The 25,955-nt window shown below is 45.0% G+C and overlaps 1 protein-coding gene and 1 long non-coding RNA gene across 3 annotated transcripts in view; one reads left to right on the top strand and one right to left on the bottom strand.

Annotated features, from left to right (window-relative positions):
• Positions 1–23,632, bottom strand: part of LOC122194251 — a 40,557-nt gene extending 16,925 nt beyond the window's left edge. Inside the window, exons 1-2 of the long non-coding RNA XR_006183082.1 lie at positions 23,513–23,632; positions 15,942–16,077 (exon numbers count right to left, since the gene is read on the bottom strand). This is a non-coding gene — a long non-coding RNA (uncharacterized LOC122194251). The remainder of the gene's footprint in view (positions 1–15,941; positions 16,078–23,512) is intronic.
• Positions 23,633–23,684: 52 nt separating this feature from the next.
• MRPS18A (mitochondrial ribosomal protein S18A) overlaps positions 23,685–25,955 on the top strand; it is an 18,818-nt gene continuing 16,547 nt past the window's right edge. For both annotated transcript variants that reach the window (XM_042879309.1, XM_042879319.1), the window contains exons 1-2: positions 23,685–23,800; positions 24,045–24,076. In XM_042879309.1, the coding sequence (XP_042735243.1) occupies positions 23,701–23,800; positions 24,045–24,076 (132 nt within the window). In that variant the 5' untranslated portion in view covers positions 23,685–23,700. The remainder of the gene's footprint in view (positions 23,801–24,044; positions 24,077–25,955) is intronic.

Here is a 25,955-nt window from a genome sequence, read left to right as displayed (position 1 = left end):
CAGCAGGGCTTAGTGCCCATACAGATCCCACAGGAGTACAGGTGAGGAGGGGGGATGGTGGCAAGGCTTTGCCTGATCCCTGGTCACCACCAGCTCGCTCACAACCATGTCATGGTCCCCCAGACCATGACACTTCAAAGAGTGCTCCCCACTGAACACACAGTAGGATGAATTCCTTTCTTCTTAGTAGAAGTGTCTTTTTTTTTTTTTAATAAGAGTTACCCCGTTTCCTCAGTACCTGGGATTTATGACTTTGATTGCCCAATGCTTGTCTGATGAGCTTGAAAGGAGGAGGAGGGAGGTCAAGCCAGCCTCCCCAGAACTAATGAATATCATCTCGAAATAACCTCAAAGATGTCATGAAGGTCTTCCCCGAATCATTCTCTGCTGAGCTTGACGTAGTCATCCAGTAAACATGCCAACCATCAGCCCAGCAGTGTCACACACCGTATGTCCCAATTGGTTACTCACATATGCTACTCTTAGTTTTACTAGAGAGCATTTACATCTTCCTCACAGCATCAGAGTGGGACTGTATTTTCCAGTCTCTTCTGAGTCAGTGGTGAGCAAGTGGGATGTGTGGACAGTGTCTGGTGATGGTATGCCATGTATACGCAGATCCGGGAGAATAATTAGGTACATGGCCACACTGTAACCTCAGCCTTCCTCTGTGGTCCCACATTCAACCTGGAAGCCAGAGAGCCAGAGCAGAGCTCAGCCCCACTGAACCCAGGTGGAAGAGAGCTTTGGTTTGAATGCAGAGCTGGGGAGAGGAACTCCTATGTTCCCTGCAGCACTCACGGCCCCACGCCTTACAGTACAGGTGAATGATGGTGAGACGACAAGAGAGTGGGAAGGATATCAAATTCCCAAGGCTCTGCACTGCAGAAGCAACATTAATGAAAATCTCTACTTAGTTTGTATAAGACCCCTTGTCTTTCCTCTACCCTTCCATACCGTCAATCTTTATCTCTTCCTCCCTCTCTGACATCCCTCCAACCTGTACTCCCAAGAAGAAGGTTACGATAACAGCGAGGCTGGATAATATCACTGCTCTGATGCCCAGAAAGCCTTTGGCATGTTTGCTGAGAGCTCTCTCAGGGCAGATGCAGCCTGGGCTCAGGCAGGCTGAGACATGTGGGAGGCTTCCTGCTGCCTGGAGCTCCAGCACAGAGGACCAGCATAGTCCATCCTTCATGAGGTGTGAGCTTCTCACCCTCCGCAGATAACCTCCAGGGGTGAGGCAGGGTGTGGTGCCCAAATTCGTAAACAGCCCACATGCATTTTCAGAAATCCCCTCATCATCCTAGCAGTCCTCCCTAACAACATCTGTCAAGGATATCTGTGCTCCCATATATACACTAATGCCTCTAGGCAAAGCCAAGCTGGGCTGGCAAAACTTGCTTGAATATTACGGTATGGTACAGCCAGGAACCTATGTTTGGGGGCTTTGTGCTATTGTCTTTCAGCAACTCTGTATGGCACAAACATAAAAGCAGAGAGCAGCTCAACTACTGCTCTCTGCAGAGGAATCAGGAGTGTTAGCAGGCTGCTTTTAGAGGAGTCCTCTCCAGCCTGTCTGATCCAACCCTCCCCTTCACTCCTAACAAAGGAAAGGGCTCACTGGCCCCAGCTGGCTTTCCACTCCAGCCATCTTGCCAGATGTTGGTCATTAGCAGGAACCAGCACAAACCATGTCTGGCCTCTCAGAGAAGCCCCCAAGCACTGTCATTGGGATGTGGCTGTGAGCAAGGGTGTACGTGTGCGAGCCAGCATGTGTTCTTATAAGTGTGTCTCCACGGGCCACAGTAACATAGCCGCTCTTTTGGCCACACACCAGAGGTGAAACGTTTTTTCTCACACACGCACGCTCTCAGCTTTTGCTCACCCTTGCCCCCTTGCTGTTTCACGAAGCCCCAGACCCAGCTGACTCAACAGCTGAGCTATCTGGAGGCGCAGAGCTGGAGGTCTCCCTCCTCCTCAGCTGCACTCCTGTCGAGCACGCAGGCTCCAGCTTCTGACTCTGCTTCCTCTTGTCTGCTGTCCTGTTGCAACTCTCTTTCCCCTGTCAGCCTCAGAAACAAGGAAAGTCCAGCTCTGATTCATCTGCTGTGGTTCTGAGGAACATGAATCCTCGGCTTTCAGTTTCTGGGGATGGAGTGGGATCTGTTTACTCAGGGATGTAAAATGAAGTCATTTTTTTCCCATTTATGCCAACAGCGGAAAACGATTTCAAAGGGAAAGGAGTGGGCTCAGATCTGGCCTCAGACAAAAGCTGAATGAACTCAGATCAGAATCGAAGTCAAACAAAGATTCTGGGTGGTTTGACCATAACACTGATAAGTCCAGACCCACGTTCTCTGCCTCCACAATCAGAAACTCCAGATAACTCTGTCATGGATAGGGCTAAAGCCTATGAATCCCAATTTCTCCTATGAACCCAAATTCACCCCACTACCACTGTTAGGACAAGATTCCAAGAGCCCTGCCCCTGGGGTTTGCTTTTATACATCAGGTCAATTCCTCTCCCAGATCTGGGAAGGAATTCCTGGAGTCCTGCTCCTGTCCTTTGCTTCACTCTTTGGAATAGATTTTATTCCACCCATTCATCCAGTACGGGCTGTGGAGGTGTCTGGGACAGAGCAAAAAACAAGTCTGGCTTCATTCATGTACATTGGCCCTTAAAAGAAAGGACACAGGATCCTCAGCTCATATCCAGCTCTAGATGGATCTGAGGTCAGGTACATCTCAGATAGATGCAGGAAAAACCTTTGATTCAAACTGAATCTACGATAACATTACCTCCAACACGTGTGGGTTGAGTGTTTTTGCCCTCAAAGCTCTATCTGCTCTCAGGTCTTCACCATTTAGCATTTACCTGTGGCAGCACAACTCCTCAGCAGATGCAGATAGAGGGCATCAAGCACTGGGTGACTTCTTAGGAAATGAGAAGATCCACATTGCACACCTGCTACAGTACCCACTGCAACTGCAGCTCCCACTGCTGTTGTGAAGAGCAGCATCTGGGAGGCAACAAGCAGAGACCTGTGGCTGATAGCTTCTGCATTTCAACAACTGTCTCAGGCACAGTGGTCCAGCAGGGGGTCTTAGCTCCCAGATGGGGCTCTGCATGCAACAATAACAACAAAAATTTGTTACTGCAGCCCTCGGAGACACACTTACAAGAATGCATGCTGGCTTATACACGCACACCTTTGCCTACAACCACATCCTACTGACAGTGCAAGGGGGCTTTTCTGAGAGAGCAGAGCCATGGAAAACATATTTATGGAAATCTGTGTTGCTAAGCAGACATGCAGCTGGGATTCACACCAGTTGAAATCTCCTTCGATCCCCCTTGGCTCTGTTCCCAGATATAATGAGTTGTACTTGAGGGAGCTCGAAGTCATGACTTCAAGGGTCCTGCTGCCAGATTCATGTCCAAAAGAATAGGAGTGGGGGTGATCCATGATCATGTAACTCCCCAGGACTAGAAATGTCATCACTGACTTCACTGGGTGCATTGCACTGCTCTCCAAAACCCCGTAGAGTGACTCGCTGACATCATTCCTACGGCCAGGTTTGGCAGAGGCGGTTGGGATGAGGCCCTCAACAGCCAGCAGGCCAGGGATGGTCTGCATGGTTTCCATATGTTAGTTGTTTCTCAGGACTGTGTCATAGCTGCTTAAAAGCCTCAAGTGCCCTCTGTAGCTCACCGGTGCAACAACCGTAACTGCTGCTTTGCACGCAATTTCAGCAGATCTGTCGCAAGACGCCTGGGCTAATTGGGCAACCAACTGGAAATGCTTTAGCTGTTTCTGCTAAAGGCAAAGAGAGATTAAATGTGACCTCCACCTAGAGGACTGCCTTTTTGTTGAATTGGCTATTAAATATAAGGTTTTGTCTGATGCTGAAACACTTTCAATGAACCACAGCAGTATTTTCGACTGGAGATGCAGCTGTGCTTCTCCAGATGTACCCAGGCGGTGGGCAAGTGGGACATGCAGGCACATGGCAAGAGAAGGGGAGAGGGGGAGGGGAGAGGAAGAGGAAGAGGAAGAGCTACATAAGCACAACAGCAGAATACCACTCTAAAAAGGATTGAAAGAGGAGGAATAAAGGTTGCTATTGTTAATTAATATAATTACAACCTAGCAGTTGCAGCCCCCAGGATCTATAAAACAGACTGTGTGTCACAAGAAGCATCCTTCCAGAAACATAGAAGAATTTCTCCTGGAACTAACATGTGCCATTGGGCTCAGCAAGGGAAAATGCCAACTCTTCGGTCACCAGAATTTTCTGCCTGTGCTTCAATGACTCTGAAGATATCCTTCTAGCATCTATTCATTTCTTGTTTCCCTTTTCATCATATTTTTGCTGTTAGCTATGGATGGTCAGGGAGAAAATATTACACAGTCTGATTTCTGTTACCTAGTGTATCAAACTAAGGCTCCTATATGGCTTTTCTCTTGCATATACTCGTAGGCAAAATGATAACTTTCTGGTTTCTATCTATGAGATGCAGCTGGTGCACGATGATTTCTAGTGCAGACTGTGTTCTGGAAAGAGGCTGAGATGTCTCTACTGGATCGAATCCGGTATTTCTCAGTAAGTTTTTTTTCCCCCATAATGAAAAAAATCAACTTACTGGAAATGAACCTTTCTGTGGAAACTTTCCAATGCTAACAGATCATATGGATCAAAGTTAGATACTCAAGGGATGGGGGGAGACCCAGATTCAAGATCTGCATCAAATGGATTAGAGAGCCTCATTCATTACACTGCCACGGTTCCTCTGACAGAATGAGACCCGTGCTCAAATCCCTTGCCTAAAACATACTGAATCACTTACACTACATGTCTCTTGGGCAGAGAGAGAGCAACTCTATACAGCAATGTGAAGGATGAGGAAAATGTCCAGGATGCCAGAGACAGAAACCTTGGTCCCTGCAACAAGCCAAGCAAACATTTAGACAATTCTCACTTAGAGCATCTTCAAAATGCACTATGCCACATTATCCACAGTGTTCTGGGCAGCCACCGTGCTCAGTATTGCTGCAGCTCTCATTGCCTGGCACATCTCAGGTGCTCTTTCACTCACAAGGCTAAGTGAAGACAGCTGGAACTTATATAGAGGGAATGGCCTCAAGTTGTGCCAGGGAGGGTTCGGGCTGGATGTTAGGAAAAATTTCTTCTCTGTAAGAGTGGTCAGGTGCCAGAATGGGCTGCCGAGGGAAGCAGTGGCGTCACCATCCCTAGAGGTGTTCAAGAAACATTTAGATTTTGTACTGAAAAACATGGTTTAATGGGGAAATATCTGTGGAAGGTCGACAGTCAGACAAGATGACCTTAGAGCTCTTTTCCAACCTTGGTGATTCTATGATAAATCAGTTGTTAAAGAGCTGAAGCAAAGAATTGAGCTCCTGCAGAGTGCCATTACAAGGACATTGTGAGCTTATCCAACATCTCTTGTGATTGGAGTTGACTACCCTTGTAATGGCACTCTGCAGTACATCAGCTAGGCAGTCAATGAGTCACCTCATTGCTGAGAAAACAGTGGGACCTAAATCACCCAAGTTCCCATTGGCAACCCTAAAAAGAAGTTAATTTCAGGTGCTTTGGGCTGCTGGAAGCACTAGTATGAGTAATTTAGAACCATCTAAATGCAGGCAGCTGTCAGACGAGAGGGATCTTGCCCCTTCCTTCCAAGGAAGGTCTTGGCCATGGGTTTCCACCATCCAGCCAAAACTGGTGGCTAACACCAGTCTCCCCATCCAGCTGCGAGCACCTTCACTGCTGTTTGCTATTTCTCAGCCTGAGCAACAAGTGTTCTGTTCCATGGAGGGCAGCATCATTGCTGGTGACAAAACAAGGGAAGAAGGAGACAACTGGGATGAAGGGTGAATGAAGGCATCACCCGCCCATTTAGTGGACATACAGGATCCGGTCTACTTCAGCCCATCTACATTGCAAACCCAGATTTCTCCACACACTGACAATGTTCTCCTGGATAGTCCCTATAAATAGCACCCAAGATGTGTCACTGAGTGGGCACAGGCAAGTATTTTGCTTTTTCCTCTCCAGAGGACCCATTGCCTAAGCATGGCCCTAAAAAAAGGGCATCTCCAGGAAGACTGCAAAATAAGACAGAATGAAACAAAAGCTACATTGCACACCCACTCCTCTTCAGCAGGAAGTACACAGTCCACAAGCCACATCCTGGCTGTTCAGCCCTCAGCAGCACTCCATATCAGGAGCACAGGCCCTCTGCAAACCACACTGCACCACTAGTAACGCAGAATAACACTGACTTCCAGCCAGCAACAACAGCCCTACAGGCCAGGAACTGCATAACCCCTGAGTTTCCCCAGACTGTCATAAGGAAGTACCAACAATGGAGCACAGGCCTTGTGCCCTTATTTTCTACAGACCCATGCTGGTGGGGCAGTCTCCTCTGGCACATAAGAAGCCACCTTTGGAGCTGGGCACCAGCTGTGGGTTTGTTTTGCAGGGGGTACCTCATTCAAACTCACACTTCTGCCATCCTGTGGGAAACCTGGCTACCAGAAGAGCTTTGCAAGCTACTCCCAGCTGCTTTCTGAAGGAAGCAATTCCGAGCTGCTAGCTTGTTGCTGCAGGCTAAGGAAGGGTGCACCTTCACAGCACTCCTGCTCTTCCCCTTTGCCAGCTCCTCTTATTGCTCTGCTCAGAGGCAACAGCTCCGGCACTGCAGGACCTTCCAGCTACAGAGCAGCTCTGGGTAAAGAAGCTGCCCCAGCTCTGCCTTCTTAGCCTGCCCCGTCCCACTCCAAAAGTCCTGCTGGCAGTGTGCCTCCTGGCTCCTGAGAAAGCAACCCCTCAGGGGCTGCTCCTAATTGGTGGTTTCCTCCTCTTTCTCTTATATTGTTGCATTTTGCTCCCTCACTCATATTTTGTAAGGCTGGTTTTCAACAGGCTGCAAAGGCTGCCAGATCTCACTCTACCTACAGACTACTACCATTTGGGGAAAAAGTTCTGCCTTCAAACCAAGCCAGATGTGGCTTTGTGCCTACACATAGACGGGGCCAGTGGCCCCAGCCATAAGAGCTCCAAGGTCTAAGGCATCAAGCCTGCAATCATCTGGAAAACACCAGAGCTGATGGGCACAGTAGCCCAAAGAAGGCAATCAGGAAATGATTTCCCATGTGCGCTCTCACGAGATCTGCAAAGCCATGGCACAGTACACATGTTAAGCAGGCAAGGTCAACACGCCGCCCAGATCATGGGTATCCTGGTCTAGTATTAGATATGGAGGTTGGCAGCCCTGCCTGCAGCAGGAGGGTTGGATCTTGATGATTCTTGAGGTCCCTTCCAACCCAAGCCATTCTATGATTTTATGATGGTCTCCACAGACTGCAAGCAGCCTGAGTTTTACCCACCTGTCACTACTACATTCTCCTTCAGGGAACCGAGGAACTTGAAGATAGCACTTCCTGAAGTGCAGATAGATTTTATTACTATATGCCCCAGCTGCTGAGGAAGGAGTGACTGGACACAGGTAATTTGCCAGGAAATGGCAGACACACCAAGGAGCCTTCTGCTTCCACCACTGAGTCAGGCACAGAAAACGGGCTGGCAGATGCTCTCCTCCTGCTGCCTTGGTAACTTGTGTGCTTGTCCCACCCCTGACAACCTGACTGGCCTTCCCTGAAAGCCAGGACAACGCTCTTCCAAGGTGGCCTTGCTCATTTCTTCCCATGCAGGGTCTTGTGAGTGCTCTGGGCAGCAGAATCAGCATGCTGACACTGGACATCCACCTCAGGACAGTGGCAGCTGAGCCAGGCAGCATCCTTCTCCTTGCCATGACAGCAAGCCCTTACTTTGGCAGGGCTGTAAGTGCAGAAGAGCTGATGTCCATCCCCACGTCTGCACAGCCAGATTCTGTGCCCAGGGAACACGCAGGGAAAGAGGCACATGGCTATGGTTGATCAAAGCCACAAGCTGTCCTCTGAGAGGAACCCCTGGCTGAACTCTGTGGTGGCAGCTGCAGTCCCTGTCCCCACAGGCAGATTGTGGTGAGAAGGAAGTTGAAAAAGCCTCACGCAAGCACAGACAAAATCTTCCTGCCTCCTTCCCTCCAGCATAGCGGCTCCCCTGTAAGCTGCTCAGCTCCTCAAATCCAATTCCCCACCAGCTCCTGGGCCTGAGCAAATCCACAAGGTACCAAACCTCACCTGCCCCTGTCCTGGGATCCAAAGCAGACAGCCTCCCTCCTCCCTGCTCCCACCCTTCGCCCTCATCACGGTCACATCACTGCTTGGAGAGGTTTCTCGTCTCTGAGGAGCCCACACACACTGTGACTACTGAACCCCACACGTGGCTGGCAAGCCATGAGGGGCTGTTTGTGCTCCCGCTCCACTTTGCAGAACTGGCCAACATACCATGAATTACGAGTGTCAGATATCACAGGCAAATCTCCAGCTGGATTTTCCATTCAGTTGGAGCTATTGGTTCAACAAACGGCAGCAAGTGCCTTCAAGTGTAAGAAAGAGGGGGATGACTGTCAGAGAAGGGTCAGGGCTTGATCCCCTGCATCTATCCCTCCCTCTCACTCTCTTGTGAGCTGGTGATGGGTTGCTCTGAAGTGCACTGCCTGAATATTCAGGCAGTCTATCTCGCATCTCTGATCCTTTGATGCTATTTGCATACAAATGTCAATGGAGATAAGGAGCAAAGGAGGGAGACAGAGACAGGATTGTTTCTAGAGAGAATGGTGCGCTCTCTGCTTTCCCATGAAGAATTGGAGGTCTGAGTCCCTTCCAAGCTCTCGGCCTTGCTGTGCTGTGGGGCCAAGCCCACCACCAAGCCCGGGCACCAGGACACCAAAGCACCCAATTCACAGAGCACATCTGACTCTGTGAACAGCAGAGCATGAGAGCGACCAGTGAGATGAGAGTGTAGTTCACTGTGAGTTACTACAGATCACTGCATGCTTTACAACAGAATGTAGAGGTTTCAGTTGAAATCGTGATTTTCAGGCACAAATGTGCACACAGTTTATAGTCTAAAGAGAAGCAGATGCTGCTGCGAAAGTTCACAGCAAGGAACAGACCAGAGACTGTCTCAGTCCCAGCTGAGTGCCTCTGCTATCAGGTAACACAGTTGCTTACATGTGGGGAGGGAAAAACACTGGAGGGAAGCAGCATCTGTACAACAAAGCATGTAAAGTACATGGGAGCCTCAAGCAAGGAGTTTCACTGGGACAAATACCCAGCATCACACATTCTTGCAAGCAGAAGACATCCTAATGCAAGCACGTGAAATACCTGCAGAGGGAAAGGCAACTTGAGTGTTGCTGTTGCCCTTGAACACAAAAGGATAAACTGATATTCCACAAGATGAAGAAGAAACCACTTCAAACCTCATCAAAGTAAACAATTTCCTTCACATTGCATGCAATTGGACTAAGCCACCCTTAACACAACAAGCTGGGAGGCCAAGATGTGGACAGGGAGAAAAACAAGAAACATAATAACAACAGCTAACAGCACATTTGGAAAATAAGTTAAATTTCATATTGCTGGTCTCAATCCCATCTCTAATGGTTAAGAACCAGAAAGTGAGCTCAAGTGTGGAAAAGACTGTTACATCTGCCTACTGAAAAGATCTTGCACCTTTCCTTGAAGCGTTTGGCAAATGCATCAAAGACAGCATCAGAACAACAGCACATCAGAGACAGGTTCCTGGAATAAATGGATTTTGAGGCTCATCCAGTTTGGCCGTTCCACGGCTCCAGAGTTTCCAGTGTCAAGATTGCAATCTCCATACTTGAGTATACAAAGTTCTTGCAGACCCCAGTGAAGCGAAGCCATCTGAAGTAGCACAGTGCTCCTGATGGGTTGTGGATCTCATTATGCTGTTGCTGTTTTTCCTTAAAGCTCCAGATCCCGATGACAGATGATTAGGTGAAAACACGTTTTCTACACAGTCCTCTTCGTTGTGGGGAAAACTAAATAATGTGATTCAAAGGCAACCTTAAGGCTCAGAAATCAAGAAGCAAGGAGAAAAATGCAGCATAAAAGCTCCCAACTTTAAAGTCATCACAGACTTTCATGGTCCAGCTTAAGATTTCTGGAACTTTGGGGCTTAAAACACTGAATTTGAGGCAATATGAAATGCTTTGAGCTCCCTCACATCTCAGTTCTTGCTAGCTTCTCTCAGTTGCAGGGTTTCTGCTCAGCAGTTCCTCAGAATCCCTCACTTGTAGGGTCTGTCTCCCCCCAGGCTGCCAGCTTTCTGGACTGGACTTCCTCAGACATCTTACTTAAGTCGCTGTTGTTCTTAAAGCTCTGGCTGAAGGACTCACTTTATACAAAAACATGCAACTTACAAGGGAAAGTTGCTACACTCCAAAGCAGACACAAAAAGCTAGTAATGGAGCCTGAATGTAACCCCGAAGCCCAATATTCCGGGTCTGATGAAAACACCACTATCTTCTTACGCTCTTGAGGCATTTGTGATTTGAGAGATTTGCGTCCTGTATCATGCATCTGAACTGCTGGCAACATTGCTTTTCCATACTCCTCAGATTTGAACACATGCCCCTTCACAGCTTGCTCCTATGCCCTCGCAGCTTTTCACCACCACTTCCTTCTTGAGGGCTAAAATGGACTCCACAGTGATAATGAAAACAGGACTTTGTTGTTCAGTTCCTTCCCTCACAAACTGGAGATCTGGCTGGGGCTGGCTCTAGCTCAGACACTCAGACACATCCTCAGCATAGCCTGGACTTCAACCCAGCAAATGTCACTGTGGAGCATGGTTTCCCCCCTCCTTGAGCCTTAACTCCCAGCCCTACTGCCTTTCTCCTACCTTTTCCCAAGGCAGAACATCTCCTGGTGCCAGGGAGAGTCAGCAACTCCCATTTTCCTCCTCTGTTTTGTTCTTGACTCCTAAATCAGATGGGTGGGGGGTGACCAGGAGACAACCTGGCAAAGATTATGCCCAGTTTCCTAGAGTTCCGGTAATTTGCCTCCTGTTTGTACAGCACAGCACACTGTCGAGGCTGGGCTTTCAGAGCCCCGGAGAATTCCCAGCTGAAGTCAGAGGGATTTGGACCTGAGGGTGAAGGCATTAACAGTTTGCAGGGGAAGCAAGTCAGTCTCAAACCTAGGCTCTGACTTGGCTTTAGCGTGCAGTGTCAACATATCCACATACTACACAGTCTTGTCCTGGAGCCAATATCTTATGGCAGCATCTGGAAGGTGAAAGTAGGTACCTCCTAACTGTGTAACCTGCTTGGCAAGGAGTTTCCAGCCTGTCCCTCAGCCTGCTGCACAGGTGTGTGAGATTTGCATGTGGTGCAGCACACAGGCAGAGCTTTCCAGGGAAGGTGTGCTTTCCAGTTCTTTCCTATGCCAGTATTGCCGCCACCTGGAGACGAGAGGAATGAAGGCCTCCCAGCCGTTTCGCTACCTTTGTCCTGCTTACTCAGACACAAAGCGCCCTCTTTTACGGCAGTTGAAGGGACCCAGCTGGCACCTCCCCAGCTCTCTGGTTACTGTGTTGCGAGCCCAGCTCTGAAAAAGACGGGACCCTTCTGCTCCTTGGTGAAAACACTGCTGGCCACTATGGGAGGCTTTGGCTGAGATACATAGCCCTGCACCTTTGGGGAGGAAGCAACTTGCCTGTGCTTTCCTGTCCTTGCTAGTTCAGAATTTCAGCTACAGAAATGCACGAATGAATGCACGCCTGTGTGTTTGGCAGAGCTGTGCACATAAAGAAGAAGGGGCTTTCTGCAAGTATTTTATGGCACTGAGATGGGAGAGAGATGGGAGAGTGAGGGAGCTTATGCACTGCATGTGCACGTGCACATTTTCATGTTCTCTGCACAGTTGTGCATGTATATGTGTATTTCCATATTGTATCTAATAGGCTCTTTGTTTCTCTAGAGAAGAAGGAAAAGGAAATCCGCATGTAATGAATCCATTTATTTTATGGAGCTCCCCTGGAGAGGGGCAGGGAGCACGATTTATGCAAAAAAACAGGCAGCTGCTGTTGGGAGGGGTACACCAATCTGGTTTTGATTTTCATTCGTAAGTGGAGGTGGCCACACAAGCCAAGGCCTCGTAAACTCCCTGTAGAGAAGAGTGGCCCGTTGGTGTGAGGCTGTCAGAGCCTATCTGGCCATTAGTATCGAGTCACTCGCCTCTGCATCTGACTAATTCCCGCCCCGTTGTTCTGCCTTCCCAGGATGCGTTTCCCCGTGCTGTGGCCTCCCATTAGAAGACAGAGGCAGAGCTGTACTGGGGTATAGACTGAAATCTTTGTGTTGAAGGGTAAAATGCCCTTTACAGAGCATTTGCTGTTTATGTCACAGTGTATACTGTATACTACAAAAACAACAACTACGTGAATTGTGAGTTACAGTCCAGTTTCTCTCTGCCATTTATAAGAAGACAGGGAGTGAGATAGTATGGAAAAATTTCTGGGCTAGTGGAAATGGCAAGAGACACTGAGACAAGACACCACTCATCTGCCTTTTTTCCATCCCTGCCATTTTGCAAAACTCAGTGCATGCCATCCGGGCATTTGTTGGTGCAAAGGGACACTGGAGATTTTCATAGTGGAAAACATGTTTCAACAGTTGCAGTGCTTTCAGTAGAATTCTATTATCTGATTTTTCATCAGATCAAGAGTCCATCAAATTTATCCACCAGAAGCACGAGAAAAAATTGACCTTAGCATCTTCTAACTCACACTATGACTGTCCCATACTACAAAAATGCATGGCCTTCCGATGATCTCCACCAGCTGCCTGTGCCAGGCCAGAGCTCATGTGCCAGTAAGAATCTAGCTCAAAATTTCACTCAGTGTCTGTATTCTTCACCATCACCTTGTGCATGCCCAGTAGAGGTAGGCAGGTAAGTGAGCAGACAGATATATCAATTCAGGAAACTGAAGATGAAAACTGGTCCCAAAACTACCCTCACACACTAGCAGCAATTAATTACTGCACAAGGTTAATCAATTTTTGTTACTCTCTGTAACTCAGATGTTTTACATTTTCTTTCCCGACAGATAAATATAGGTAGCCAGCAAAGGATATTTAGAATTGGAGGAATGTTGAACTCTCCATCCCATGGACATTTTCATTTCCATTTATTAGACACACATTTCAAGTCATACACGGAGGCTGAACATGTTATGAAATCTTGACTGAATGGTAGGGTGAACATCTTAGGAAATCTTGGTTGAATGCTGCTGTATCTGTTAGATTTTGTCACTGCTCCTTTCCGCTCTTGCTTGTGCAATGTTTCATTTTAATGTGTTCATACAGACCAACAGGGAAGAGAGGCACAATTACACCCCATAACCGGTTACATCCCTGAGGCACTCAAAGACTAAGGTTTGTCCCACATTGCAAAGCTCATGCAGCCAAGGGCTAGAGGGCTGCTGATGTACCCATGCCAGCAAAAAGCCTCACGTAGATGCATTTAAACTGGTGCAACCCTGTACTGTCTTCTTTTTTGTCACTGCATAAACAAAGGGAAGAGACAAATGCAGGGAAGAGAGGAGACAATAAACAGTGCCCAGTCCAGCAAAAGACTCCACTAGACATACAGACCATATTCCCAACAGGTGGCTGTGCCAACGTAGCAATACTTCTGATCATTTGCTAACTACTCTACACTACTATTTCTCAAGCAGAGCCACATACATCGTATGCAGGTGCTCCATACTTCATGAGTGGTCAGAATGCAAAAGCTTATTCTTGCTATTATGTTGGACTCTGACTTTAGCTTCTAAAAATGTATAATTTGATCAACAAAAGAAAAACATGTTGGAAAAAAAGCTTATGGCTTACCAAGGTCATGCAACAAATCTGTGGCAAAGCACAAAACTGAACATAGGTGTCCTGCATCTCCAGCTACTCATCTCAGCTAATGGATAAGATGCTGCATTTGAAACAGGATGTTCTCAAAGTATCCCAAGAAAATTTATGCCATCATCAACATTTATCAATCCAGGAAACAGAAAGCAAAATAATCCTGGAAGAAAGGGTGAGCTGCCTTGACAGATGCACACATAGTACTGTATGCTCACCTCTGTTACTGCATGGCTACAGACACAGCTGAATGCGCCATAACACAACTACATACATTAGCATGTCATGCTATTATATGGCACTCCTACAAATACCCAGCTCTGAGGACGAGGACAGGGATTCGTTCTCTGCAGCATCTCTGAAGATCATAGAATCACGGAATTGTTTGAGTTGGAAGGGACTCATATGGACTCCTCTGCAATGAACGGGGACATCTACAGATAGATCAGAGACCCATGCAGCCTGATCCTGGATGTCTCCAAGGACAGGACATCCACCCACATCTTTGGGCAACTTGTGCCAGTGCCTCACCACCCTTACTGTAAAAGAATTCCTTATGTCCAATCTAAATAACCCCTCTTCTAGTTTGAAATCATTCCCTCTTGTCCCACCACAACCAACTCCACTAAAGAGTCTGTCCCCAGTGGAAGCCAACATGAATCAACACGGTCAGTTTGTCTGGAGGAGAATGTTTGAAGCACAATCTCTGCTCTAAGGTTACTGACTCTGAACAGAACATCAAGAGATCTTGGGCAGACTGGTATCCCAGGTCTCAGTGACACAAGCTTCCTCATCTGATAGGCCTCTTTCTGGTTTTCCAGAACTGGAGATCAGCACAACCCCACGCTGCAGCCACTTGTATACAGAACTATCCTTACAAAAAGCTATTTCTCTTGCAAAGGGCGGATAATATAGTCCCGAAGAGGACACTCAGAACCATACTGCACTTTGGAGATGAGCCCAGCAGCACTTTCAGAATCACATGCACTTTCTCCGCCCTTCTCAAGCCCTTGGCAAAATGGAGATTCAAAGCAATCGCTTTGATTAAATGCTTACGGCCACTTAAGCATGACTGCCATGCATGGCCCACCTGGCAAGGCAGGCACACCTCCCCCAAGCCCACACTGGGGCCATAACACTTGCAGGCTGCGTAGGCTGCTCTGCTTCAAGGCTGCCACATTCCCCTCCAGCCGTGTCGTCGGCAGCGTCATGCTGACAGGTTCAAGCCGTGCAGAGAGGGTTGTTTTTATAACCTGTTCTCTTTTAACAAAACTTTCCCAAGCTTATTCCTCCCATTATAGTCAAGATCACCTACTGCTCAGGGGGATTCAGATTCTTAAAGCGAAACTGCAGGAATACAGGAAAAACTGATACATAGTGGCATCCAAGGAAGAAAAACCTTAGAACAGACCAGTTATTCCAAATACTGAGCTCTGCAACATCCCCCATTTCTGTCTGGCAAGTCCCCTCTTTTCTCTATTCCTGGTTCCACCATAACAAACTCTGCAGGTGTTCCTCATGCTGACCTGTAGCTTTTCTACTCTTCCAGTCCTGGAACCAAACATTTTGCCTTTACTTTGATCCTTGACTAATAACTCAAAATGCCACAATGCTGTGCTCATATCACACCTCAGCTCTGTCATTCTCAATAAAATTGGTAAGCACATGTAATCACAGGATGGTTGAGGTTGGAAGGAATCTCTGGAGGATATCTAGTCCAACCTCCCTGCTCAAGAAGGGCCACCTACAGCAATTTAACTGGGGCTGTGTCCAGATGGTTTCTGAACATCTCTAGAGAGGGGACTCCACAGCCTCTCTGGGCAACCTGTGTTATTGCTCCTTCATTCAGTTAGCAAAAAAATACTTCCTGATGTTCAGAGGGAGCCTCCTGTGTTTCAGTTTGTGCTCATTGCCTCTTGTCGTGGCAGTGGGGACCACTGAAAACAGACTGGCTCCGTTCTCTTTACACTCTATTTTTCTATTTCTATACATTTCAATTTTGATACATCGATGAAATTTCCCCGTGAGCCCTTTTTTTTCTGAACAGTAGGCTGAACAGTCCCATCTGACTCACTTCTTCCTCATAAGAGAGATGTTTCAGATCCTTCATCATCTTCATGGTCCTTTACTGGACTCTCTCCACTACATCCATGTCATCCTTGTAAAAACTCTCTGGAGCTTTTGCTGAGCTGTCAGCAGTGATGCTTTTCCTAAAGAGAAAGAATTCAATTAGAGCACTTTAAGATGGCTGAGCAAATGAGTTTTCTCCCAAGCATGCATTAACTTTTAGCATTCTACGAGGAGCTTCATTTGCCATTGAGATGCTTTTTCAGTAAGCTTAGCTGGGTCTCTCTAAATTTCCTCAGTCTTTCTTTTTCTTGACCAAACTAAATTTGGCCAGTGCTCACATGCTACTATTTAAATCCCCTGCAGTGCAAATGAAAAAAACATGCTATAACAGGATTCTAAACAATGCCATTTGTTTTTTGTCTCAAAATTTTTGTATTGAATTTCATGCTCTTGAATCCACAGCCCTGAAGAACAAAGTCCCCTTCCTACCCAAAAAGAACTGAAAAGGCATGACAAGAACAAGTTTCTTCAGTGCACTAGGGGATCAGCTTTTATGTTCCCTAGCGAGTTTAGATTCTGAGGAATATTTGGTCCATAACTTCTTTGAGTAAACCATCAATGAGAGCAATGAAAGTCCAATGTCTTTTTGAAACAGCAATACTCTTGCCCACTAGGAGTGAGACTACAAAAAAACTTTTTTCACACATGTGCTGCCAAAGAGCTGTCAAATGGGAACAGCTTATTGTGAAATGTTTTTGTCATGAGAATGAATATGCACCCAAGAACAAAACAAAACCTATCAACCTCTCTGACTTTAAAAACAAAAAGCCCTCTGGATGAGCGTTTCAAAGTTGCTCACCACCCTCAGTTGGCTTGTGATCCAGGACCCAGCAAAGTTCAAGAGCTGCTGCCCAGTAGGGCAGGGAATGAGATCCCAAACAGGTGTGGACCAGGTGTGAAAAAGAAGAAGGTTAACACACCCCATCCATCACAGGTCAGCACATCTGTAAAAACGGAAATAAATATTAACTCAAGGCAAAATCTTGTCTGGAGATGAGCAGAATTCTCCCCAGTGACAACTAAAGAATATCATGTGGTGAGGACTGCAGCTGAGCTGATTTACTGCTAAACTGCACTTGTATGGCTGCAAGAGGCACTCGTTCCCTCACAGCTGAATTGCTTCTTCTCAGTATTGGACACAAAGAGGCCTAGTGCTCTTCTGAATATCTCTCAGCTTCATTTTTCCAATTGCAAACCAATGGTTTGAAACTTCACTGTCTTGCCAGACTCATAAAAAGACGCTATCAGATGCTAGCCAAATTGTGAAGAACAGCATGTTTTATGAAAACCCAATTAAACTCTGGCCATCAGTATCTCACTTTCATCTCTACCAAGCATTGTCTCAGCTTTCTCGTTGTATGCCAAGCTTATATTCTTCTCTGATTCGGTCAGTGACATTAGAATTAACAGTTTCATTTTGTTTTGATGTTTTTTGGGGGAAAGAAGGCAGAGTCCTTCTTGTTTATATACTAGGTCTGCAGGATACCAGAAACAAGTATTTTCAGGGTCAAGGAGGGGAGTTTTCTTCCATAACTGAGCTATGAAAAAGGGAATTGTTTGTCATTAACATTCATGCAAGCACACACTGAATGTCATTGCCTGAAAGAACCGATAAATAAAATAAAAACACAATACAAAGAGAAATCCTGCCTGGTGATAACTTCAGAAATCCAGATCAGTGGAGTAGCTCTTTAAGCTGAGCAAAATAACAGAGGCCCTCATGAGTCCCTATGTTCCCAAGTACCAGGTAAAGTGAACAGTGTCACAGAAATACCTCCATTCCCTTCTTTCCACAGGGGAATTTCCCTTCTTGTTGTCTCTAATCACTTAAGTTTCCAGCTGACTGTGATTCATTTGAAGAACTCATAAATGCAGGGAGCATATTGTGTTTTCACCTGACTGGCAGAAAGGACAGCTATTATTTTCCATCAGCTTTCAACCCTCTTCCAAGCCACTGATTAACAAAAGCAACAAATTCCCCTGGATACTCACGTAAGGGTCACTAAAATACACTACAACGCAACAAAATGCAAAACAGATTAGGGATGAAATAAAACTGTTTTTAATAGATCAACAGTCATCACCTAAAACTCCACTTCAGCCCATCTGATCTTTTTTTCCAACAAACCAATCCAGGAAACAAATTTGCTGATGGTGTAAACAAAACAAACAAGAGATGTCCTACTGTCTTGTCATTATCATTCTTCTGTTGTTTTCTGTCTTCGTGAAAGACTGTCTGCTATTGTCTGCTACTCACTGTCATTTTAGTGTAAGTCATAAAATGCAGTGTGAAGGGCAGTGTCTGCTTTTATTTGTCATATTTGAGATTTGTCATGCTGAACAGTATCTGAAAACACAAATATATATATATACATGTTCTCTCTAGGTCTGCAGAGTGCAAAGATTCAGACAACTGAGTTATCCTGATAAGACAAATCTGTCAGGACTCAGAGCAGCAGCAACTATAGGTGTGGACAAGTGGTGCCACATTCTAAACTTTTTACCAGCTGGAAAAGAGCAGCATCACAAATACCAGTCTGAGAACCACATCAACAGCATAGTTGCCTAAATGAGCACTCTTCTCAAAAATACCCAGAGGAGTTTGATGACTGAAAGGCTCCAGAAGCAAAGGGCTTTCAGGGAAATCCATCTGATATATTTGTTATATGGTGCCAGCATAATTTCCCTTAATGGCTAGAGAAAAAGGGGAGCACGAAAAGGGTCAGTTGGGAATGTTACGTGCATGTGGGGGAGGGGGAGCGAAGAAAAGGCAAAACTAGCTGAGAACAGGCTCCATCTAAATTGCATGCAGACCTCACACAAAGCACAGAGAATTGGTCAGTAGATTGAAGCCATCTGGCTGGAGGAGCCATAAGAGGAAAACCCTGCTGGAGATCTCTCCATCACGTCCCATCATGGTCCAAGATCAGAGCACAACATGGGCTTCCCCCGTTCCAAACTCATGGAGTTAAAAACAGGAAGAAAAGCAAGAGGGGGACTGCAAAGTTTGTCATTCTGGCAGAGCCTCTACTCACAAAATATAGATCCAGCTTGCACTCTCTACTGCAAACAATTTCAGTCCTGACTCATATTTACCAAAAAAAAGAAAAAGAAAAAAAAAAAAAAAAAAAGAAAGAAAGAAAGAAAGAAAGCATAAGTGTTTGATTCCTGACTGAAACAGGCTGCAGAGCCTGCCCAGCACAGCTTCATGTAAATTCTAACCCGAGTGATCAGAACCTGTGCTTGTGGATCCTCCCATGCTCTGGAGCACATGCTGGGAACACGGACTATACGTATACCCACAGTAGACACTCAGTGAAGCAGCTGCTACAGCAGCACATCAGTTTGCTGCAAGTTTGGGCATCACTCATTTTGCCTACACTGTTCCAAGGCCTATCTGGGAAGCCTTGGGCTTTGGCCGCAACAAGGGAGAAACTGAGTCAAGGCTGCACACGCTACAACTGACAGCACAAAACACGGATGCAGACAGCTGGTTCAGGCTTTCAAGGCTCCCCAGTGAAAGACTGCTACAGGGCTGCTCTCAGATGAATGAACCGGAGAACTCCTGGTCTCCTACTGCCCATCCTCACCACGTACAAACATGTCTGTTGTTGAAATCAAACTGAGCATTTGTTACGGCTCTGTCTGGAAATGTCTGAAGACGCAAACGTTGTTTTAAGGCCCTGATAAACCTTCTGTCTTCATTTAACACAAATTAGGATTGCTTGCATTTCAGGTATCTGAAGACTTAATATCGGTCTTTATGCCAACCCTGCCTTAACAGATTTAGTATTTTTCATGGCGTTTTTCTGAAGGCTCTCCTTCACCTGGCTTGGGGGAAAAAAAAAAGAAAAGCCCACACAACATCTGGAAAGATTAAAGCTTTGGACTGTTGCCGGTCTGATGTCTATGGTGTTGTTAAAGAGTTTTTCTTCTGATTCTTCCATGCAACCCAAATATTAATTTCCAGAGATCAAATCTCAGTGCAAGCAGCTCAGTTATTTTCCATCGTTTTGACTTACTTGCCTATATGGAACATTCCCAAAATGTCAAAAGCCACTGATATTTTTTAAACACTGAAAATCTCAGAACTTCCTATTTCTGTATCAGAAGTGAATTTCATTGAACCTAAAGGCTTTTCCCTCTAACAACTGTCTTCACCAACGTATTTCAACTGGTATCAGTAATGCCACAGATACTGGGTATGAGAATAGAAGCATCTAAAATATGTAAGGAGAGAGGCAGGTAGTGGAAGAAACAGAACTGAAGCGGTATTGGCAGAAGAAGTTGGATTCATTTTCCCAGTGGATTTTTTTGTTTACGCTAAGCCTGAAATATTGGAAGGAAACATAATAAAATTATTACTTGGTTATTTTGCTTTGAAAAATAACTATATCCACTGGGAAAAGATGGAAACCTTAAAAATATAAACATGTTATTTCCAAGTGAGTTGCTCATTTTCCTGCTAGAGTACCATTGCTTCGCTCTATACTCCTGCTCTCTTTGCAGCTTTTCCTTCTTTCCAGCCAACTTTTCATCCCTCCCCACACTTCAAATTATTAATTTCTGTCCCAGTATCATTCTCTCCTACCTCCTCAAGTCTGTTTCAGAAGGTAGTTCCCAGTACACGGATGCAAGAAGTTGGGGTTAGCTGTTCATTTGTGGAATGGGTAGGTTCTGCAGGCTGACAAGCATTTGGCTACTCTCAACCAGGACACCTGATTCACATGCAAGAGATGAACCCTGCAGCAGCCTCTGATCTCTAACAGGCTGCGACACTGGACAATCTTCAGAGAGGTCCTTGTGTCCCACTGGCTCTGAATGGTTGAGTAATGATGAACTGAAGTCTTGGTGCAACATGACTGTTCATTATTCCCTTCTTTTACCCACACTTGGAGTGGGGGTGCAGGGGGGCACTTTTGCAGGTTCTTGGGTTTTCTGGGTTTTTGTTTGTTTTTATTAGTTTTATTTCCTTTTGTTTTTTTTCCAATCAGTAGTTTCATTTGAATTATTTGAGCTATTCTTATCTAACTATAAAATGTGATATTTCTAAGTATTAACTACCTGAAAGGACAAACCTGTGAATGTCTTACTCCTTACAGTTGGGTGGCTCCAGCTCTGAGGATTTGTAGCAATTAATAAGCATGTGTGGCTAACAAGCCATTTTGAAGAGCTCACTAATTTTCCTCATTTAAAAGCTTAGATGACCAGTTGTTGCACTTGAACAAATTTATTCCACTTCTGGTCGCTCAGCATCAACTTACATGCTATCACTAAAATTCTAGACATTTTGCAACATAGTCATCACCAGATCGAGAATGTTTCCCAATTTTTCAATGGGTAAGGGAGACAGGCCGTTGGATGAAGTGAACGCTGACCTGCAGTGACCCCTTCTGGAAAGCACCAAAAATGTACCATTGGAAACAAACCTGTACTGGTCTGGGGGGCCTGTGTGGGAACTGCATGACCTAGTAGCTTTTTCCACCTCAATTTCTATGACTTTTAATGTTGTTTCATTGGAACAGCCTCAGCCTTTGTAAAATATTTGCAAAGTAAAGCTCTGGAGCAGATATACATCTATTAGCATCCAATGGATCAAAAAATGCCCAAAGGACCAGAAAAGTTGCTTTGTTGCTAGAAGCAGAAAGTAGTAATGTGTTATAGCAAATAAGAAAAAAGCAAACATGCTCCATCTTCCAAACAATAACAAAAAGCAGAACACAAGTTTGTATGAAAAAAAAAAAAAAAAAGTCTTATAGAACACCTACAGCGCCTAGTCCCAAAGGAGTTCAGAATACCATTTCTTTGAGAACAGAGCCATAAAATCTTTAGAGGCCATAATCAATTAGGACATACATTTCTCATCTAAAATATGCTACTTCTTTACTTCTGCCAACCTCCTCCCTTCCCCCCCACTTGTGAGCACAGGTTTAATTTTAATTCAAAAGGAAAAGCATTCGTTCTTTAACGGTCAGTGACATCCCATTCCATTCCTTAGAAACGTGTGCTTCTATCTAAACTGGACCACCCTCTGCAGTGCTGACAAAACACAGACCATGGATGAAATTACTTGCAGAAAGCAAGTCATTTTATTTTCTTTTGTACACACACACAGTATTCAGGATTATTTTTTATTTTACCCCCAAATACGAGGGCTTGATGAAATAAGCACACTCAGAAATTATCTGTAAGAAATCAGAAATATGTCAGATTTCCAAACTTGGAAAGAGACAATGGGCTTCAACCCAAGTTGGCACCAACTTTATTTGTCTCCTTTGGACAAAATGGTCTGCATTGCTAGTGGTTCTAGAAAACACTCGGAAGGCAAAGAAAATTTCTTGGAGATAGAGAGGATTCACTCTACAAAAAAACAATTATTTATGAAAGCAACTGTTTTCCTTCTTTGCATTAAAAGATGTGTCACTTAAATTACTATAAGGGACAGCACTTATCTGCAGGCAAGAGAAGCAAGTGGAGTTCAATGTTACTTGAACTATCACCATGTTGGTTGTCTCTGTCAGACCAAAACCCACAGTGCTGCTTAAATGTCATCACTGAAAGTCAAATGACATGGTAAAGCTCTTGAACAGCACCCAGCCCTGTTTTCTTATCTTTACCATGGAGAGCCAGCACTGCGTTCCAACCGTCAGTTTCTATCCCATCGAAACAGTCAGCCTTACAGTTTTCCTCTTCACATGAGACAAATAGAGGAAACTGGGTTTAATTTAAGACACTGAATAAATTCTCCTGCCAGGTTGTTACAGCCAAACTCCTTTCATTAGGATAAAATTCTCTATACAAAGAAAATCTTAAAAATGTGACATTTCTACAGTGTTTAGCAACGTTGCTTTTTCTCATAAGGAAATTATCCTCAGACTGGATGGCAGTAATTATTTTGTTTGGCTCTTATTTCTAAGCTTTTGGACAAGCTGAAAATCACTCTGCTTCTAGAGGACATTATACAGCGTAGTTCAGCAAGAGAGGAATAGTTATCTTCTGGGATGACCCTGTTTTCATTGCTTAGCATTGAGCACAGCGAGTCTGGTCAGAAGCCCTGCCTTCATTCTGATTACTTCAGAAAAGTCTTGGAGTTGTGGACTTAGAACTACCACAGAGAGGGATTTCCAGTAATTTTCTCATCTGGTAACCCATTCTACAAACTAAAGAGATGATGACAGCACCTGAAGAACCTGCATGGTTTTATCAAGGAGTACAAAAACAGAACATGTAGCCCTTTGAGAGGCATTTGCTTTCAAACTGTATTGTAACAAGAAGCAAGTGTAACAAACAAAAGGAAGGTGATGAAAGAACTCCTGAGATAGAATGATCACAGTTCATTACCCATTTTGTTGTATACTACATTTAGGTCACAATTTATATTTCACATCGCATTTTAGCTAGAAACTTGGGAAAAAATGTACACAATGTTTTGCATGAGCACTGTATACCGCTGGTACAAGCCAATGGCATCAACACACATTTATTGTCATCAAACAAGAATTTGAGGAAACTCACTGAATGCACTTTGCTATAGATCAACTGGAGAGTCAGGAGAACCTCAAAACGGCAGCAGCCCTTCACTTCACACTACTCTTTTCCCTCAGGTGATAAGGGCGGGGAACTGCCGCGCCTCAACATGGCGCCCTAGAGCCCGCCTTTCCGCCGGCGGAAGCGGGAGTGACGGCAGCGAGGGCGACGACAAGATGGCGGCACCCAGCTTGGTGCGCGGGGCGTTCAGGCGGCTGTTCGCCGGGCTCTGGGGGAGCGGCTGGGTTTCACCACCGGCCAGAACCCTCCGGGAGGGTGAGTGCAGGAGTGGCCGTCGACAAAGGGCTGCTCGGGGGTCGGGGCAGTGCTCCGGGATCATTCTGTATCGCTCCGGTCCCCGGCCTGCCCTCTCGCTCTGGTCTCGCACCGCGATGGAACATTGCTCTGTGTCACCACCACCCCACCACTTACTGCTTTTTTCTTTTTTAATTTTTATTAAGGAGAAATGAGTCTCATTTTGATTTCTTGTCTTTTTCTCCTTTATTTTTGTTTTGTGTAGTCGTGGAAGTGACTGAAGGCAACACGACCATAGTAAGTCTCTGTCCCTACTTCTTTCCCACTTGCAGCTCGTGCTGTTAATTCTTCTTTCTGCAGAAGGGAATAAGCCTGTTGGTTCCAAAAAGGGAGGGTGAAAGGGTCGGCTTTCTGCCCAAACGACACCGCAGCCTGTGAAGGCCAAACAAAGGAAGAAGAGCGTTACAAGTGTAGCTAAGCTGTTTGGCCACACAAATGGTTTGGCCACAGCAAGCCTGGGTCATCACCCTGCTGCTGGTAAGGTGATGGAGGGCTCCAGTGAGAACTACCCTGACCTCTTATGTGGTAATACCCGATAAATCTGGGAGCCCTGACACTTGATGTCATCTCAGCCCCATGGTTAGCATGAACAGGCATGGTAAAAGTTTGCCTGAGTGCAGAGCTGTTCAGTGCCAGCTGTATGACACGTGTGTGCTGCTTGCCTTTAATGTGCGTTGTGGTTGTTAGTCACAGTATGTGCCTTACTGGCTGCTCATGATGTTAAGCTTGCCTTTTGTAATGCATCCAATGAGAAAAAAAAATCAGTAGAAGAGCTGTTGTCAAAAGGAAGACTCTAGATACTCAAAGAATATTGCTTCTGAAAATAAACAGGTTTTGAGGTATCTGATTATAAAAAAAAAAAAAAAAAAAAGCATTTTCTCAGCTATAATATGTGAGAGAAAAATACCAAAGCACTAGAATTAGCATTTTGCTTAATTAATGCCATCTGATCTGTTGTACTTTATCAAGAGAATTATTGGTGTTTAGAAAAAATGCTGAAATGAATAAGGATGGGGAGCAAAATTCAATTATTCTGCTCATATTACATATACCAGTAACTATATGTGTCTTGAAGACAGACAGTACAGATACTTGGAAGTGTTTAAATATCACTGGGGGAGCAGAGCAGGAATTATATATAAATAAGGATTGAAGGGACTTTTTCTTCCTAGTGAAATGGGCAAAAACTGACTGTTGATACACTTAAAAGTCTGAATTTCCTTTGTGTCATCTTTGGATTTGAGGACACTGCCATGTTTGAAACTTGAATGGAGTAGGTTACTTACATGTTTAACTTTTTACACTAGCAGAGTCTTCTAGAAAAAAAAGAAGTCTCAGCTTCCTGTCTCTTTGTGCATCATGGGGAAGATCTGGATACTTCTGCATAATATGCATCAATAATAATGCATCAACCTATGATTCATCCACGGTCATAGATGAGAAAATCTTGTAACTTGATTCTTGTATCTTGTAAATTGATCAACTAAAGGGCTGCTGCATTTCTTAGCGTATCCTCTGGTCACTCCATTTTTCCTACAAGCTCAACATCAGGTTTTTCTTAATCCATCTGCGTGCTCATCTTCCTATAAACTCTTTATCTTTAATCAGTATTGAAGGAAGTGTTGTATATGAGCCAGATGAATGAACCCTAAAGGAATTCAGAATTCGTCAGCATACTGAGAACATCAAACCTTTGTACGCATTCTTAGTCCTGTAACAGAAGAATAATAACTCAGTGGCATAACAATATGATAGCCCTCAGTTATTGGTCAGTAATTACCCAAACCTGTATGTTGAAATTGTGTCAAGAAAAACTGATGTAGCGTTCTGGTTATATTTTTTCTCATTCACTTTTGAGATGAAATTACAGTCAAAGTACAGTCTGAAGCCAGACTGCCAAGAATCAATGAGACTCTGAGGGAATTAGACATGCTGGCTTCCCCAGAAATCATTTTACCAACAAATGGAAAGTAGATACTGACCTGTATTTTATTTTTATATATAGATAGCTAGATACTTAGATATATATATCTAAAATACAGGTGTGTGTGTGCATGTGTGTGTGCATGTGTGTGTGCATGTGTGTGCATGTGTGTGCATGTGTGTGCATGTGTGT

The sequence above is a fragment of the Lagopus leucura genome, unplaced genomic scaffold (assembly GCF_019238085.1).
Source record: "Lagopus leucura isolate 7727_CA_CO unplaced genomic scaffold, USGS_WTPT01 Super-Scaffold_73, whole genome shotgun sequence".
Classification (NCBI taxonomy): domain Eukaryota; kingdom Metazoa; phylum Chordata; class Aves; order Galliformes; family Phasianidae; genus Lagopus; species Lagopus leucura.
This window is presented reverse-complemented; position numbering and strand designations above follow the sequence as displayed.